Here is a 19943-nt window from a genome sequence, read left to right on the forward strand (position 1 = left end):
AAATGGAAGCTTAGAAAGGTTGTGAGAAGCCAACAGGTACTGAGTAGCAGTGGTAGTAAGCAAACCCTGTTTTCTGCCTTCAGATCTGGGGCAATGGCTAGGCAACTGGAGTTGCTTCTCTTGGGTAGGTCCCTTAGGAGCTGCAACCAAATTCACCAAGCATCTATGTTAGGACTGTTGTCACACAGCCACTTAGTGTGCTCAACGGCTGCTCTTGATTTTGGTGTCACTGCTTTCATTATGACTGTAAAACTGTAACCAGCCTCTTCTCCTTAAATGACTGGATCTGTTCTCATGAAAGGATCATATTGACAGAATAAAGCACAGAAAATGTGGCAATGGCAAGCACAGGACTGGAGCCTGTGTTAACTGTGAGGGCCATTTTTCAGTGCGATCATGTCAGTGCTGCTGACGTGAATTGGATGCAGAAAGTAAAGGGGGCCAGAGCCTCTCATTCTTCCTTGGGGCTGAGATCAGAGAACTTGAAGTCGCTTTTCTCAAATGCTCCTTTTCATTTTACAGCTGTGCATTATCTGGGCCCAGGTATCAGAAGCCACAGTTCTGTTTCTGTAGACAGTACATTGTACATACTTGGGCAGTGTAGAAGGGATTTGTTTTTATTTTTATTGTTATTATTAAGGATTTTTTAACTGCAGAGTAGATGTTTTTCTTTTGTCACTCCTTTCTCCTACTCCAATACAGTGTCAGGAAACCACACCTTATATTATCCTTCATATCACTGTCCCTGACCATCATATAAAATATCATACTCCCTCAACCCCATTCCTTTCACTCTTTATCTCCTTTATCCTGCTTTATTAGTTTGTTTTGTTTTGTTTTGTTTTTGAAAAGGAAACGAGGGTTTATTTATGCCAGCGGGAGGACAGGGGACGCTTTCCCAAATCAGCCTCCCCGAATTGATTTTTCAATCGGTTTTTATACCCATCAGAGACAAGAAGTAATCATCTTAGTTAACAGGTAACAGGTCTGGAGAATTTTCAGTAATTTTCCTATTTCCTTCAGGAACTAGGTGACACCTAGGAAAAATGCCTCCAACTACCTAGGGAGATAGATGAAAAAGCTTTATTCCTACCAGGGAGGTCTGGGGACCATAGATGAATGCTTATTCAAATCTGGAGGCAGACTTTACATTTACATACTGCTTTAGACTTTACATTTACATATTGTTCCTTTGTGAGAATAAGAGCTTCCATTATAGCTGCTTCTATCTTTGAAGGTTACATTTTAAGGCTACTTTACAATTTCCTGCTTGCTTACAGTTTTAAGACTTAAAAAGTCACTGTTACAATTTCCCCCTTAAAACAATATTCATTTCCAATCTTGGGAATTTCCTGCTGAAAATTGGAGCAAAGTAATTAAGGGTCATTTGGTGAAAATTCTGACTTATAACATTCAGATATTGTCAATTTCGTTCGAAAGGGAATGGATCATTCTTAGCCAGAGTTCTGGAAGATGAAAAGGGTTTCCATACATGTCTGAGTTATAATTTTAGTACATAGAGACAAAAGGCATTTAACTGGAACAAGAATAGATACAGCTCTCAGAAAGATTACAAGCACAGTTTGAAGAAGTGTCTGTAACCATGACCCTATTCCTGAAGATAGCCAACTGAATAAATCAGAAAAATTAGAATTATCTATTGGTTTAATCATGTAAGTGTTCTGGGAGAGAAGAGATGTTATCAGATTCATCAAGAATATAGGTTCAGCATTCTGTTTTGACTACAGCATATGTTCCTTCTTGGGATGGTCATTTTATTTTGTAATACTGCTTTGCACTTCAAAGCTATTTTTGCATTTATTAGAGTTATACTATGATAGCTATTGTTTAATGCATATAACATTGGCAATTACATTTTTAACTCTCATAGATGGGACAAATGTTGCAGCTACATGATTATTAGATATATTGGGTTTCATTAGGGGTGACAATATATTTTAAATCTCAGATTCCTGTTAGTTTTGTACCAATTACTAGCTAATAAAGCGATGGTTTGTTTATAATTTCCAGAGGGTAACTGTCCCATTTTGCCTATCAAGGAAGGGATGTATAGAAAGGAATGATTTTTTTGTCCCTACTGAAGTGGAGTCTCCTGGCTCAGTCTCTTATATCCTGGATAAGCTAGACTATTCTATTCTAGAATTGAACATGTTCAATTTTTATTCTTTCAGTAAAGTTTTTCACATTTTAAATTTAACTAATAGGAATAACAGCACCATTTCACTAGTAATATTGACAAAGGAAGCAAAACAATGTTCTGCATGGGTTAAATTTACTAGCCGGTGACAAGATCATCTCTGATGATATTTTTGGTTGCTTAACACAGTGTATTTTTCTTGCATCTTGATTATTAATGACTTGAGAACTATTTCGTCTGTCCCTCATAAAGGGGATATCCACCGTGGGGAGCTGGAGACACTAGAGATAGGCAGCTGGATACCAATCCAGCAGTTAAGGCTGGTTTATAGAAGTAGAATCTGAATAGAACCTTTGCAAGGAGAGATTACTTTGGCAAGTGGCTACTAAAGGGTACATTAAGGTTATGGAAAAAATAGATAACAAAGAACATCATAATTAACTTGACCAGAAAGACTTTTAAACAAATATTTTAGGCCATCCAGAGGTTCACAAGCATACTAATGTTTTGGAATATCAGGAGGATTTACTGTCACCACAGCTTTTCATCTAACAGGAGGTGTGTCTCCATCCTGGAACATTTGTAGCTTGACTCTGGTGTGGTGAATTCCAGGGCTTTATTTCCTGCAACTTAAGAATGAGTAACAAATAACACTAAATAAGGCCTAGCCCACTTAGGATTTAGTTGAACTTGGGGATGCCAGTCCCTTCAGGTGCAGATCCAGACTTGATCTCTAGGATGGTAAGGGTATAAGGGAGTACACCTGTGGGAAATTTAAGGTGATTAGTGGCATAATTACTAATTTCAGCTGAAGTAGAACTTAAGAATTTTGCATATTGAATTGTAGTTAATTCTGAACTGGGATGTATGTTACCCACCTATTTAACCTTTAAAAATGGCCTTCTAAATATTATTTTAAAGGGTTCCAACTTAACACGCTTCAGGGTGCCATTCTTATCCTCAAGAGGGCAACAGGTATAATTTTATTTTATTTTAAATGAGTTCTCAAGCAGATTTTGGTGAGGTTGCCTTTTAAAGTCCAGTTCATGCATTCTGTTTTTCCTGTAGACTGTGGCTCGTGAGCAGAATGCAGACACCAGTTGATGCTGAAGAGTCTTGAAACACCTTTAACAATTTTTGCTATGAAAGCTGATCTATGGCTTTGAATAAAAAGCAGAAGTCCAAATTTAGGAATTTTTTTAAGTAACCATTCTGCAACTTGTACTTTTTAATCTAACAAGGAAAAAGCTTTTAACAATCTAGTTAAACTGTCCACACAAAAAAATCTTCAAATACTTGAAGATTCCAAGGACTTTTGGCTTGACTGTAAATCTATTTGCTAGTTTTCTTCACCATCCCAGCCTTTTATTATTCATAGATAGATGTCCTTTGCAGTGGACAGCTAATTTCTTGGGATGCATTCCTGCATCTAACAATTTAAAAATTAGACCTATATGCTTTATGTCTTTGTTGGCTGCAGTTATTTGACCATGCTCTTTTCAAATTGTTTTGTGAGCATGCAAATCAGCAAAAGCATATGATAGTCTGTGCAGGCCGGTGACTGCTTTGTGCTTAGTTGGAGGGCTCTTAATGAGGGCATTTAGTCCCACAATTTGTGCTGATGTTCCCGGCGGGAGAGCAGTCTTTGCTACTGAATATCTTACTTTCTGTAGGATGACACTTAAGATTATCCAGCAGCACTGCCTGATATCGACTTAGCTTCTCCATTGTGAGCTACTGTCCCCTTTTTGCTCCAATACAGTAAGGACAAGGCCATCCTTAGGCTATAGTCTCAAACTGTCATATATTTTTCCAAAAGGCTTATACAAGTATCTCAAAGGTCATGCTTTTCATGGACAGACAGGTCAAATTCTTTGATGGCATCTGGCAGCCCGAGGCTGGAGCTGATATCAATTTGCCTTTAAAATTTGAAAGGCAATTGTACATCTGGTGTCGATTTTAAATGTTCTTTTTTATTTCCCTTTATGGCCAGATATAGAGGTTTGGCTATCATTCCAAAAATTTGGTATTGGCAGTTGACAGTAGCCTGCTATACCAAAGAATCCCAAGTTCCTTTTTGTTCTTTAGCCTGGCCACTTGCCAAAGGGTCTAGCCTGCAAAAAGTCTCTTGTGGAGCTCTACTCCCTGAAGATTACTGGACAAGACTTGTATTTTTTAACACAATCCAATTACATTGCTGTTTTATTCCTATGTCAAGTTCTACTGATTTGAATGCAAAGAGTTTTTGTGAGTCTTTATTTATTGGGATGCAATAAATGGCATCCTTTAAAGTTAAACTAAGTATATGTGTCAGAAATATTGATGAGGAGAGTATACGAATTGGGTACTGTGGGGCATATATTTTCTATCATTGGATTGATTACTCTTAAATTCTGGACAAATCTGTAATCTTGCGTTTCTGGTGTCATTAGTCCTTATTCTAAAATCTTTTAATTGGTGGCAAAAATGCTCTCTCTTCTCTTCGCCTAAGTGGACATTGTTTAAACATGTTGGAATCATGTTTGGCCGCAATGTTACCGTGACTTCTTATACATCCTTGGCTTACCTTGGCTTATCCTTGGCTCACCTCAAGGATATTTCATGGCTCTTCTTCGTTAGGAAGTTTTGGCTTGCCTGGATCTTTCAATGCAGTTTGTAGGCCTGTTCCTAGAGCCAGAACTTGTAAATTCATTTCGCTAGGTGAGAAAGAGAGCTTTATTAGATTTGCTTAACACTTCTCTTCACCTGACATGTCATATTTATACAGATTTTCAAAACTATTTTGTTGGACTCACCTAACTAGAATGTAATCTCCATAAGAGCAGATGCTAGATCTTTTTGTTTCCTTTTGTATCCAAGTGCCTTGACAAGTACCTGGCACTTGAATGAATTACTGAATTCTTTACATCTCCTTCAATGTCTGGTACCATTCAGGGCCTGCCATATAAAAGACCTCAGTGAAATGAAAAGCAAGAAGCCATAGTAGGGGAGGAAAAAAATAAACACTGAGCTTACTGTTTTTATAGTTCAAATTTCTAGTTTCTGAGTGACTGATGGGAAGGAGGCAGAAGAGAAAATGCCAGAAGTGTTGAGTCAGAACTGCTCTAAGCCTTCTGAACTAAGTTCTCAAGTCCCCAAAACCACACTTAGCATCCTCGATGGGTCCCTTTTTCAGCCTGGATCCTACCTCCTCGGATGGAATGGGAGGCAACCACCTGTGAGCAGCAGCCTGTTCACTTCATGTTCATTTAAGAAAAGAAAAGGCTTCATTTGGTTTATTTCATTAACTGGGTGGTAAGAGAGAGTGGGGAGAGTACTGTGATTCTACTTTTTTTGAGATCCATTGATGTGTTACAAGTTTGTTCTTAACCTGTTAAAACAGGCAGTGGAATAAATCCTCCCATACCACAGCACATTTGTTTGATTTTGTTTTCATAGTTTTGGCCAAATCCATCTGGAAAATTCCAATAGTGATTTAAGATCTAGATCAAATGTCACCCTCTCAAGGAGGTTTTCCTTAAGCATTCCATAGAAGAGTTCCGCCTGGGTGCCACCCGCAGGCATTGTTCACCCTGCTGGTGTTTGTATCATCACCCTGCTGATTTAAATGACTGTTTCTATACACTTTTGAGGACTAAAAGGCCAGAAATTGTCTCATCTTGCTTTCCATCTCCAGTGGCCAGCTCAAGTGCCAGGCACATAGCTGGTCCTGATAAATGTTGAAAACACGAACACATGAATAACCAAAACCAAGAGACTTTACAATCCATCCATAGAGATCCAGGTGTTAGCACTCGGTCCAATTATGGTGCTTTGTCTTCACGCAGGCACTCTGATTGTTCTGAAACATCCCTATCCAAGAAAAGTGGAGGAACCTTCCATTTATGAATCCGTCCGTGTTCACACAGCAATGCAGACAGGAAGAACGGAAAATGACCTCGTGCCCACGGCTCCTTCTGTAAGTGACCATCAGTCTGACCACAGGCTCTCTAGCTATGTAAAAGTGACAAAGTGCAGCAAGAATTTTATGCTTTTTTAAGTGCATTTTTTTTTCTTATAAATATTCTAACTTGAAATATAAAACTTAGACAGGAACATAAGGCTTGAAGCCTATGGCTCAGTTCATCTGGCCCAGGGTAGACTGTAAAAGTAGTGCAATAATAATAGGATTTTAAATGCTTAGAAAATGGCATTCAAATTCCCATCCTTACTTAACCAAACAAGTTGAGGTAGAGCAGGCAAGAGATGTTTAGTTTTACATAGCTGACTAAACTGTATTCTTGGACAAGGTTCTTAAATTACCCATGAGAGAAAAATATTCTCCTCTTTACTATCAAATCTTGAAATGTTTTTTTTCCTAACCTGTTTTCCCTTCACTGAATGAAATGTACAGGCAGAAAACATTTGCACAGCTTTCTTTGCAACTTGAGCCATTGTTCAGTTTCAGTGCAACTGGGGCACTCATTGTTCTCCTAAGGTTTCATTGTGTTTGTTCTGTGAATTGTGACCCTGCAAAGAATCTTCTCCAGCATCCCCCCTTCCCTTCATTATTCTCATGGCTCTTCTATTCTTTTTCTCTGCCTTGTTTGCTGAACGCTCCTGGTATGAGAAATCTGGGTTTGTGCCAATGATAAGAAGGGCAATACATGAATGAAATATCAAGAACTACTTCCAGATAGCAATCATTACACTTGAAAAATAATCACTTAAGAATATTTAGCTACAAATTGTATTTTAAAAGATGCATGACCTTCCTGTGTACCATAGTACTCTTTCTCCTCTGCCACCAGAGAGCTCTTTAAAAAGCAGATTTACCACATGACCTCTCTGCTTAACATTCTTCTGTGGTGCCCACAATCTTCACAGCCCAACTGAACCCTGCTCACCTCTCTGGCCTCCTCTCACCCTATGCAACCTGCTTCTCTCAATAATGGACATTTCTCTGAATGTGCCCCTTCTCCCCTCCCTGCCTCTGGAATGCTGCCATCACCAATACCGCTTCTGTCCACTCATCCTTCAAGACAAGCATCAGGATCAGTATCTTCCGGGAAGCCTTCCTTGACCCATGCTAGTTTGCCCCCTCTTCTGTGCTGCAGAGCTCCCTCTGTTGATCTTTACCCTAGAATCACCATCTTGTGGCACAATTACCTGCAAAAGTGTCTGTTCTTCCACCAGCCTTGGATTTCCTAAGGATCAGGATTATAATTAGTCTTTGTACTTTTAGAACCTAGCCCAGGTCATGACACGTGCTACATTTTTGCTGCTATGCTGCATCTACTCAATAAAGACAGAAAACTATACAGGCTTTCTAGTGGATTCTGAACTTACTCCTCACTCAGGAATCACTCACAACTTGACCAGCATGGCTGGGGGGATAGTTCTGGTCCAGTCAGAAGGCTTTTGTCACTTACTTCAGGCAAGAGTTATCAGCCTTTGCTGCTTACCCCAGATAGCCACAGTCTCCTGCACCTCTATCTCCACCCTGACAGTGTTGTGGACATTCAGACTTCTGCTTTTTCTATTTGGCATGCAGTTCTTGCACAAGCTCTGGCAGTGGAGGAAGAGAATTAAGTCCTACTTACAGGAAAAAGAACTTCTTGCTTTAAGTGAAAGTGAAAAGTATTGCCTATTGCCCAAAAACGTAGATGCTTGTGCAAAACTGTATAACAGCCTTTGTCAACTGCATTTGTGGAAGTTACTATGTGTACATTTTATGAATGGCATAGGGTTGTCTTCCTGAGACATGATTAAATTTAATTAATTCATTTCTTTAGCAAACTTTTCTTTAAGCACCTTTTATACACCAATACTGTTTTAAGCACTGGGGTTTTGGCAGTGAGTAAGACAAAGGCCCTGCCCTCATTGAGCTCACATTCTAGCGGGGAGGTCACAGTCAATAATCAAAGTGATAATATAAGACTAGATAGTCATAAGTCATAAAAAGAAAAATGAAATAGGATATGGGGAGAAAAGGGAAGTGGGGAGGCCTCTTTGAGGAAGTGGAATTTGAGCAGATACCTTCCTGGAGGGAAAGAACGGCTCATGTGAAGATCTGGAAACAGAACAAAAGTCCTGAATTGGGAACTAATTTGAGGTGTTTCAAAGACCAGCAAGAAGGTCAGAATTATTGGCACTGAGTGAGCTGGAGAGAAAGTGGTAGGAGATGAGATTATTGAGGTAATGAGGGGACAGAGGATGTAAGGCAATGGAGTTCTCAGATGAATACTCTGTCGCTGGGGGCAGGGGGTGGAAATTTATGTAACTGTTTTGGTTGTCACAATGCTTTGGGGGCACTACTAGCATTACTGGCTGTCAAGAACTGTGAAGGGCCTGAGACCCCACTTGCAAGCTAACAAGTTCAGCCTACCACAGTTTCATGGATGGTGACAGGAGACACAGAACTAGTGGATCAAAGATGGCAGACTGAGAAGCTTCAGGGTTCCATCCCCTTATGGAAGCTTTGAACAGCCAGCAGGAACTGGCAGAAACATCTTTCCCAAAGCTTCAGAAAACAGTTAAAGGATTGCAGTAATAGAACAAGCGCCAAATCAAGAAAGAAGCCACTACAACTGATTGTACACTTTGGATCTTTGGATAATTGTATGGTATCTGAACAATCCCAATAAAAATTAAAAAAAAAAAAAGAAAGAAAGAAAGAAAGAAGCCACTTAAAAGCAGAAGGATTTCGTGGCACCCAAGCTGGCCCTTTCCCATCCCCTCACCTGTTCAGTAGGGAACCAGCCTCTACTCCCAGTGTGAATCCCTGTTCTCAGTTCTGGTGGGAGCAGAGTAACCCTCATGCACATACAGGGAGCATGGATGTCTGGGCAATCTGCCTGGTGGTGGCCTGAAGGATTCACTGACCCAGAACTCGCCCTGGGTATAGAAAGTGGTTCATGAGCTCTCTTACAGAACACTTGGGGAGAGCAGTCAAAGCATGCTGCCTGGGGCAAGGGATTCTGGCTGTAGGACACACAGCGTAGTGCCCAGGGCTGTGAGGAAACTGTTTCCTAGGGAAGAGAAGACATTCACATTCACGTAGAGAGAGGAATTCCTAGGGCCACGCGTACATGCCCAAGACAAGAGGCATCTGTATGAAGGGTCAGGGAGGCCCCTATGCTTTGGCTTGGAGCATTCCCCAAACTCCTTGTAGAGATAAGCCCTGAAGGAGAGCACTTACATAAGTCAATCTGGAAAGACTGGGAAAGAAGTTTTCTTCTTTTTTTTTTCCCTTCTTCTTTTTACTTACTAGTTTCTGGCATTCAAGAAAAGCTCTTTTATAACACCAGCTGGATACAAGCTTGAGGAACAGATGCTCAGAGTCTAAATTCCATTAATAACATACCAAAATGTTAAAATGTCCAGGTTCCAACAAAAGATGGCAAAACATACCAAAAAACAAAACAAAACAAAACAAAAACAGGAAATAATGGTTCAGACAAAGGAGAAGTTTGAATCATGAGCTTAAAAAAAAAAAAAAATCATTGACATCAATCAGACCTGGGACATCCCAAGCAAAAACTTCTAAAACCTGATCCTAAATATGCACAAAGAGCTAAAGGAAAACATGAACAAAGAATTAGAGGAAATCAGGGAAACAATAAATCAACACAAAGAGAATATCAATAGACAGATGAAAATTATTTAAAGGGACCAAATACATATGAAGATCACAGTAACAGAAATTAAAAATTCCCTAGAGGGGTCAAACACCAGATTGAAGTTGGCAGAAGAAAGAATCAGTGACCCTGAGGCTAAGACAATAGAAATCATCCAGTATGAGGAGTAGAAGGAGGAAAGAATGAAGAAAAGTGAGCAGAGCCTGAGGAACCTGTGGGACACCATCAAGCATACCAATATGTGCATTGTGGGAGACCCAGAAGGAGAAGAAAGAGAGAAGGGGCAGACGGAAGAAATAATGGTTGAAAACGTCCCAAATTTAATGCATGACACGATTATATACATCCAAAATAATCAACAAACTCCAAACCAGATAAGCTATTATAAACTGTTGAGTGCCAACGATAAAAAGAGAATTCTGAAAGCTGCAAGAGAGAAACAATGTGTCATATACAAGGCAGCCTCAATAAGACTAAGTGCCTATTTTTCATCAGAAACCAGGGCAGCATGAAAGCAGGAGAAGACACATTTAACCTGCTGAAAGCAATCAATCAATCAATCAATCAATTGCCAACTAGAATTCTAGATTCAGCAAAATTGTCTTTCAAAAATGAGGGAAGAATTAAGACATTCCCAGGTAAACAAAAACTGAGGGGCTTTGTTACCACCAGACTGTCACTAAGAAATGGAGTTCTGCATATTGAAAGGAAAGGACATTTGACAATTGACTGAAGCCATATGAAGAAATAAAGATCTCTGGTAAGGATAATAATGGCATGGGTAAATATAAATACCAGTACTATTGTATTTTTGTACCTCCCTATTTTAGTTTGCTAGGCTGTTGAAAGAAAATACCATAAAATGGGTTGGGTTTTAACACGGGAATTTATTAGCTTAAAAGCTTAAAAGCTTTTGAAGCTGCAAAAATGCCCAAATCAAGGCATCATCAACACAGTTGGTTTTGTTGCTGAAGACCAGCTGCCAGTGATCCTGGACTCTTCCATCACGTGAGAAGGCACATGGCAGCATCTGCTGGTCTCTCCCTTATCTTCATTGCTTTCAACTTCTCACTTCCATAGCTTTCTCTCTCTTTCTATATTCATCCTGTTTATAAAGGACTCCAGTTTCAGGATTAAGAAGTAACCTGTCAAGAGACCCTACTTACAATAGGTTTACACCAACAGGAGTGGATTAGACTTAAGAACATGATTTTCTGTGGTACATATGGTTTCAAACACAACACTCACCTTTATGTTTCCTACAGGATCTAAAAGGCAAATGCTAAAGACGTAATCATAAATCAATAGTTTGGGACTTATAATGTATAAATATATAATTTGTGACAAGAACTACATAAAGGTGGAGGAATAGAGGGGCATAGGGACATAATTTATGTATGCTATTGAAGTTCTTAAGTTGATATCAAAGTGAATAAGATTGTTATAGATTTAGAATGTTAAATTTAAGCCTCACAAAGAAAATATCACAATCACAAAGAAAATATCAGAGAGCATGCAAACTCATAGAGTCAGAAAGTAGAGTACGGGTTACCAGCAAGGGGTGGGGGCAATGAGGAGTTAATGCAAAATGAGTGTAGGGTTTCTGTTTGGGGTGAAGGAAAAGTTATAGTAATGGATGGCGGGGAGGGAATGTGATTAATTTCACTGAATGGTATGATTGGAGGAGATTGGAATGGGAAGATTTATATTGTATGTTTCCATGATTGAAAATGAGATAATGATTTTTAAATGCAATACATGATACCACATGGAATCTAAAAATGGAGGAGGAAAGGCTCAAAAGGACATTATCAGGACAGAAGAAAAAGTTGGAATATAGAATGTAAGCTGTATATCAAGGTTAAATTTCTTGATCTTGATAACTGCTCTTAAGGTGATTGTATAAGGTGTATATCCTTGTTCACAGGAAACGTACATGGAAGTATTATGTGTTCAAGGAGTATGATGTGTGCAATCTGCTCTCAGGTGTTCAGAAGATAGATAGATGATAGATAGATAGATAGATAGATAGATAGATAGATAGATAGGAAGAAAGAAATAGCAAATGTGGCCAAATGTTGAAGTTGGTGAATCTGAGTGTCTGGAGGTGTGGGGGTCTGTTGGAGTTCTCTTTATGGCATTTGTATTATTTTGCAACTCTTCTATGTGTTTGAAATTATTTCGAATTAAAAATTATAAAAAAAAAAAACTATTGGGTCAGAGATGAAGGACAATTTGTTACTCACAGCAATAGCAGTTGCCAAAATATCAATGTTTGTTCCAGATCCCTGTGCTGGGTCCCAATTCCCAAGCAGCAACAAGAAGAGGCCCGGGTGATCCCTACTTACACACTGGGCTGCATTACAGGAGAGGAACAGTGAGCTTAGGGAACGTGGACGTTGGGCAGTGCGTATGCCTGCCTTTTTGCTCTGGAGGAGACTATTTCTATTTTCCAAGGCTGTTTGCCAGACAGACATCCTTAACAAATTGGTCCACAACAAAGCTTGCTTGTAAGACACACAGAATCACAAGAGACCCCTGGAGAATTGTTTCCCCCAAGTGGGTAGGGGTCATGGGGGCTAAATATCCTGCAAAGCATCGTGAAGAATTATCCTGCCCAAAATGTCAGTTGTACTCCCCTTACACAATACCAATGGTCTTAGGGGACAAAGTAAAGAATTTACTTCCGTTTTAAGTGTTGATGGGAAATTATGAGTTGAGTAATGTAATTTAAGTTTTTAAAAAGATTATTCTCACTGCTAAGTGGAAAATGGGATGGGGGCAAATCTAGAGGCAAAGAGACCAGTTAGGAGGCTTTTACAGCAGACCAGGTAAAGATGGCGGCCACTGAAGCTAAGGAGAGGTGATAAGAACTAGTCAAATTAGGAATGTGTATTGTAAGGACAATATTTACTGATGGAGTGAATGTGGTGTTTTAGTTTGCCAAACTGCTGAAAACAGATACCATAAATGTGGTGGCCTTAACTATGGGAATTTATTAGCTTAAAAGATTATAGTTCTTAGGCTGAGAAAAATGTCCAGATCAAAGCATCATCAGGCGATGCTTTCTTCTCAGAGACCACTACCTCCGATCCTGGACTCCTGTGTCACATGGCAAGGCACATGGCATGTCTGCTGCTCTCTCCCTTCTTTTCCAGGTTTCGTTGCTTCCAGCTTCTTGTGGCTTTTTCTCTCCCTCTCTCCATATTCATCCTGTTTATAAAGGACCCCAGTAAGAGGATTAAAACCCACCCTGGGTCTTCCACGCCTTCAGTGAAGTAACCTAATCCAAAGGCCCTGCTTACAATAAGTTCACACCCACAGGAACGGATTAGCTTTAAGAACATGGTTCTCTGGGGTACGAGTAGTTTCAAACCACCACATGTGGTATGTGAAAGAAAGATCTGCCATTTACTGAGGAGGTTAAGACTGCAGGAGGAGCGGTGTGGGGGATGGGAAAGTGGAGTTCTCTTTTGGAAATGTTAAAAGTGAGATTCTGATTAGAAATATTGGTAGAGATTATATGAGATAATATATTCAAGTGGCCGATACAGAATAGCTCCTATCTAAAATGTTAGTTTCCTTAACTTCCCTTTTGTGGTATTTGACTCCCTCTTTCTAAAAATTCTGTTTCTTTCGCTTCTGCAACATTTTTCTCTTTATTCTGTTATCTTTTCAACACATTTTAGAGTTCCTCTTCCTGAACTCTTCCCTTGCATGTTGTTGGCCTTCTCTAGTATTCTGTCCTTGACACTCTTCTCACAGTTAATATTATGGTGTCTATCCTTCCTAGCATTCTCATTTATATTTATATCTATCTTTATTTATATTAGCATTCATATTTATATGATAATAACTTCACTGTAAATACAGTTCAAATATGCTTAACTCAGTTATATAATGTGGACATCTTCTGTGTAATTATAGTCTTCTAAAACACTATTAAAATAAATTTCCTAGTATTCCATTGTTCAGGTGTGTCAATTTATTTAATTAATCCTCTATTATGTTTTTACATGCTATTTTTTATTTAAAATAATTTCAAAGTTACTGTAAAATTGCAAGAATAGTACAAAGAACTTTGTTTTTCTTTTTCCTGAGCCATTTGAGAGAAAATTGCCTACATGAAAACATCACCCTGAATATTTTAGTGTGTGTTTTCTACAAACAGGGACATTCAGCTAGGTGAGCACATAGAACCCTTAAACTTAGGAAATTGATATTGATACAGTATCACCATCCAATCCACAGATTTTATTCAAATTTAGCTACTTTTCCTAATAAGACACTTTAGAGCAAAAGGATTCAATCCAGGATCATCATTTGTATGTAGTTGTCCTGACTCTTTAGTCTCCTTCACTCTGGAACACTTCTTCAGTCTTTCCTTGATTTTGTGACTTTGGCACTTCTAAAAATTAAAGGCCAGTTATTTTATAGACTGTTCCTCAAATATGGTTTGTCTGGCACTGCCTTATGATTAGATTCAGATTATGTGCTTTGGGTAGAAATACCACAGCAGAGAGGCCTTCCCCTTCTCACTGCTTCCTTTCAGATGGTGCACGATTTCAATTCAACTCATCACAATGTGTTAACTTTGTTAATTTGATTAAGTGGTGTGTGCCAGCCTTCTTCATTCTAAAATTACTTTATTCTTTTCATTATTAATATATATTTAGTGGGGAGATTATTTGAAATTATGTGAATATTATATTCCTCATTAATCTTTTACCCACCAATTTTAGCATCCATTGATGTTTCTTGGCTATTTTAACTATTTCTATGATCATTACCAAATGGTGATTCTCTGATTCATCCTTCTTTTTATATTTATTCGTTATCATTCTACTGTAAGGCAAAGATTTTCATTCTCTTAATTCATTCAGTCATTTTTATTTTAGATCAATGGGTTATATTCAAGACTATTGTTATTTATTTTAATTCTTCAAGTTTTCCCAATTTGGCCATAGGAGCCCTTTCAAAAGGTGGCTTCTTTGTCTGTCAGACATGAAATCTGGCCTCATTCTTTGAACACTTCTTATTTTCTGGTGTAACAAGATGTCCCAGGCTTATCTTCTACTTTCCTAGTGGCCAACTCTTGAGTCAGCCATTTTTTCCAAGAAACCCTGTTCTTTTTCTGGAGAGTGGTACTTTAGAAACCAAACTAGGCACTAGCTGATTATGGTTATTGGGATATTAGAATGTCACTCACCGAGCCTGCTCCAGGGATAGAGCTAGGGAAAATATGTATGTATATAGGTATGCACACATACATAATTTACATCTATATTTCTATTTATCCATTTACCTGCTTAATCATCTATCCATTTATCTATCTAATCATCTATCATCTATCTGTCTGTGCATTTGCACCAACACCTCCAATCTCAATCCGGTACCACAAAGCCCACTGGAATTTTTTCCCTTTCCATATTTGTAATTCCTATACCCCACAGTGAGGAATGTTGCTCCCATTATCATCAGCTTACTTATTTGATGTCCAATCCAATGAAACCATTCTCCAACTGCTGCTGCCCCTACCACCTCACCCCAGACACCCTAATCAACCACCCCAATCAACCACCCCAGCCTCCAATACCATGTTTCAGGCCACTGCCATCCCTGCCCCCACCGCAGATGCCCACCCAGCCTGACTTGGCTTCAACACCATGCACTGGACTTGTCACCTCCACCCCTTTGGGCGGAAGCCCTTCTCACCCTTCTCAGGCTTCAATACCTACCCCAAGCTGCTGCCGTCACCCACGTGAATGCTCTCTGGACCGCTTTGCACGATGGTGCACAAATGCCCTCCTTACTCCTCTCAGGAGCCAACTCTGTACACCAAACTGCAGCCCTCGTGCACGCTCATGCTGGAGCCAGCCTTGCTTCACATGGCTTCATGGCTCCTGACTGAAATATTAAGGAAGGCAAATGGCAGGAAGACAGGAAGGTTAATCCTTCATTTTTAAATATTTAGGTTGTTTCCAATTCGGGACTCTTATAAACATCTTTGATGTTACAGATCATAGATTTTTTAAAAAAGACATATCTGCTATATTATTATTTATTTTCTTACCTCCTGAGACTCTGAAGAAAATCATTATTTTTAGCTTTTTCCTCTACAGCCTTCCACTGATCTCTCAAGAAAACTAGCTAGACTTAGTGTATGTTACTTGGATGGACTTAAAGACGGAGAGTAGCATAATTCCTAAGTTAGAATTCAATGAATTATTCTTTCAGCGTCTTCCATATAACAATTTTATCCCTTATTTTGCCTCTATAGACATTAACTTGCAACAACACAAAATGTTAATTTTCACCATTTCCATAATATAATATCTAAACTCACTTTAGCCGGTTCAGTTCCGTTAATGTCAAAATAAATCAAACTAATCATGTGATACTGAATTTACCAATCTTGGTTTAAATGGACACCTGGGAAAATCACCATTATTTTAATGCCATGAAAAATTTTAAAGTAGTTACCACTTCTTGTTTTAACTCTTTTTTGCTGTGATAGTTGTTGTTCCTCTTTTTATTTGGTGAAGAGAATTTACCTCACGGAAAATTACTTTGGAAACTCCCATAAAAAGAACCTTGACTTCAGTCAAGTCATTTCCCAGTTTTTATTCATTTTTTTCTTACTAGTATAAGACAGGACAGCCTATTTCCTAGCAGGAAATCAATTTCTTCAGAAATGTATGAAAAAAACAAAACAACACAAAACAAAAAAAAACCAACGCTGTAAGTTTCTTGATCGTAGGATCCTTATGAAAATTTCTATTCACACAGTTCCCCACCTTTCCTTACATTTCATGGTGCTAATTAAGTGTGTGATATTGTTGTTACCCTTGAATTAATGATATGATCCCTTTTGAACAAGTCAAGTGTAAATAAACCTGCACTCCCAAAAGTCTGCCCCATGGATTGTGGGTTTCAAGAAATGGTCAATGAAAAGGAAATGGGGTTCAGTGATAAAATAAATGTTGCAAATACTATGTCTAAGGATCCCTCGAAAAGATTTGCAAAGCACATTAGAATAATGCAGACTCTGTGATGCTCCAAAGTAAAGGAATCCTTTTGCTTTCCTAACTCCAGAGTTTGGCAAACATATTCACCACAGATGTGTGTGTGCCTGTGTATGCCAAATCCCTGGCAGTAATCCAAGCAGCTGGGTTTCACATGACACACATCATCAAACCCTAACTTGTATTAGTGAAAGGATGTGGTCTATTTTTGCAAATTTCTGGCTCCAGATAGTAGGAGTCTTTCAGTTGTTACCTGTTGCTACAGAATTATGCCTGATGACCCAATCTGAAAACGATGGGTCTCTCACAGTACACGGAGGACTTTCAATCGCCTAGGTAAAGAATGAAAGGTCACCATTTAAAGATCAAAGGCAAACTTGTTTGTAGTGTTAAAATAGGACAGAAATATAAAGACAAAAACCGTGTTTTGACAGTTCTGACCTGCACTTGTGGCTTCTTTATTTTTCAGCTGGGCACCAAAGAAGGTTACCTCATCAAACAGGGGGGCCTGGTCAAGGTGAGGAAACATGCCTTCTCCGGAGCGGCCACAAAGAGAGCACATCATGTAGACTGAAGTCTAATTTCGAAACTGACCTTTTTTTTTTTTTTTTTCAATTTTTTTTAAAACGTAATTGCCTACTCATTTTGACCCAGTTATGATATTTACCTGTTCTGAGGATTCCTCTTCATGGTTAATTAGTCACAATCTAATGTGACTGGAAATGACTTAGCTGTTTTTTGGCAAGCCCTACATGAGAAGGGCCTGAAGTTTACACTCACGAAAACATACAGCCCTTTAAATAGGGTAACTGAGGATGAAAGTAGCAAGCAAACTCGAGAACATTTCCTTTTTTTCAGTAAAGGAAGTCAAAATTTTATAAATGATTTACTTTAATGTGGATTAAGAAGGCCATAGGCCCTTATTAAAGGATTTTATAAAATACAGAAGAAAACTTGAATTAGGATTTCATTAGTCCCAGGTATTCAACTGTCCCCCGTATATTTAACAAAGTTACTCTATTTCATTTCAACACCCCAACAAGACCTTCGTGGAATATATCTGCTTCTTCCTATTTTAAGAGGCAGGGTCCTCTACCTTTCTCACAGGGACTGATCTGCTTGAATTTAACCTAAATAGTTATTTTTGTCCCTGCTAGACTATATGCTCCTTGAGGACAGGAAATAGTCATACCATATTCATCTTTAAATCCTGTTTTTCTTTTAGCTGGGTGCATAGCCACTCTGCATAAGATTAGAGTTCAGTCAGTATCTAAGCAAGAGACCATGGATATTGAGAGGCAACTAGCAGTTTTTGCCACGGAAGCCATGGAATTCTTGGACAAGGTTTAGAATATCATATGGTTTGAGGGCCCTAAACCTCAATTTGTTAATTTGTAAAACATGAATAATAATACTTGGAATTGTTGGGTGAGATTTGGCAACACTATCCATAAAACTCCAAGGATAGTGTGTGACCCATGGTAGGGGCTCAAAAAATATATATTCACATTATACAGTTAAAAAGATGGAAATTTTAGTGGTTTGTCATAAATCACCGTAAGTATTTATCATAGGCTATTTCTTTTTACTTGTTTAAATATTGTTTAATGATATATCTGCCTTCAATATAAAATTAGTTTATGAAATGCATTTTAAATTTCTTATGTATTTGGAAACTTTTTCCTCAGAAATGAGTCTTAGCACAAGAATGTTTTTCAGGTTTACTGTATCTAATCTTTTAGATATTTTTAAAAAGAAAGGAAACTGCCTAGCTCAAATGTTGCTTTTCTCTATTCGAAACCCATGTGTTTTAACTGATTTTTTTTTTTCTCAGACATGGAAAACAAGATGGTTCACTTTGCATAGGAATGAACTGAAATATTTCAAAGACCAAATGGTGAGAAACATTATAATACATGTTCCCTTTAAAAATCAGCTCTCTAGAAGAAAGGAATGTCTGCCTTTAAAATCCCTGAAATTCTCCTTATGTCTACCTGAAACATTCAATAACAGATTAGAAATGTGAGTTCCTGATTACTAATATTAGCAGAGCTATTTTGCAAGACAAGATGGGTATCCCAGAAATTGTTTTCTTGGACTGGCTAAGCTATAGCTCCCCAGAGAACATAATTCCCTCTGTCTAGAGCAATGGGATTATTCTTTTGTCACAATTTATTAACTGTGTCTCTGAAACAATTTCCCTATTTATTAAAAATAGGTTCATCTCCCATGCCCATTTTATTAAACCTGAAATTACTTCATGTCTTCTTACCTTCCCTATAGAAAATATCTTAGAGTAGAAACCCAAGAAAACGGGGGAAAAATATGACTCCCTTCCATGTGTCAAAATACACCTCCATCAATCTAAGTTGATGAAGGCATGTCATTAATGCCCAGAGTCATGAAAGGCTAGTCCCAAAACCAGGGATTTGTGACTTCCTGTTGTAAGGCTTTCCTATTTTCAGCTGTCTTAGAGTAAAATTGACAGTTGCACTTACTAGAAGACTTGCTAGGGGAATAAGTGGTGGACAGATTTGCATGTATGTGTGCATGTGTTATTTATTGGTTCCTCTTTCTTTTTTTTTTAAAGTCACCAGAACCAATTCGGATCCTAGACTTAACAGAATGTTCAGCTGTACAATTTGATTACTCACAGGAAAGAGTAAACTGTTTTTGGTAAGTTGTTTTATAAAGGAGATATTTGCAAAAGTCATTTATTTGCCAGTCCTTATTTTAGCTAAAGAATAAAAAACTGTATATCTTAATATAGTACAAATGTTCTGATCTGATAGAGGTGGACTTAGCCCTTGTATGGGATGTGTATTGTCAGTTTAGGAGGGCTTTCAGCTGAGTGTGCCATATTAACACTTCATTTAAAGTGGCTTAAACAAATAGGCATGTCTTGGGTACAACTGTTGATGTCATACACTGCACAGGTAAGACACCTGTAAGAGGATGCCATTCACATTTTAGACAGTTTCATTCTTTTGAAAGTTTTTTCCAATTTTAATTATGATTTTGGTGACTCCAAGGATGAGTGATTTGTATAATTATGACAATTTCTGGCAGATGGCACAATGCATTTTGTTGTAACATAAATAATTTGTATATTATGGCAATTTTTAAACTGAGAGAAGTAAC

At 38.4% G+C, this 19943-nt stretch overlaps 1 protein-coding gene across 2 annotated transcripts in view; it reads left to right on the forward strand.

Annotated features, from left to right (window-relative positions):
- Positions 1-19943, forward strand: part of DAPP1 (dual adaptor of phosphotyrosine and 3-phosphoinositides 1) — a 72303-nt gene that overhangs the window by 38206 nt on the left and 14154 nt on the right. For both annotated transcript variants that reach the window (XM_037830324.1, XM_037830323.1), the window contains exons 4-7: positions 5986-6116; positions 17272-17319; positions 18637-18699; positions 19393-19478. In XM_037830324.1, the coding sequence (XP_037686252.1) occupies positions 5986-6116; positions 17272-17319; positions 18637-18699; positions 19393-19478 (328 nt within the window). The remainder of the gene's footprint in view (positions 1-5985; positions 6117-17271; positions 17320-18636; positions 18700-19392; positions 19479-19943) is intronic.

Source organism: Choloepus didactylus, chromosome 3, assembly GCF_015220235.1.
Source record: "Choloepus didactylus isolate mChoDid1 chromosome 3, mChoDid1.pri, whole genome shotgun sequence".
Taxonomy (NCBI): Eukaryota; Metazoa; Chordata; class Mammalia; order Pilosa; family Megalonychidae; genus Choloepus; species Choloepus didactylus.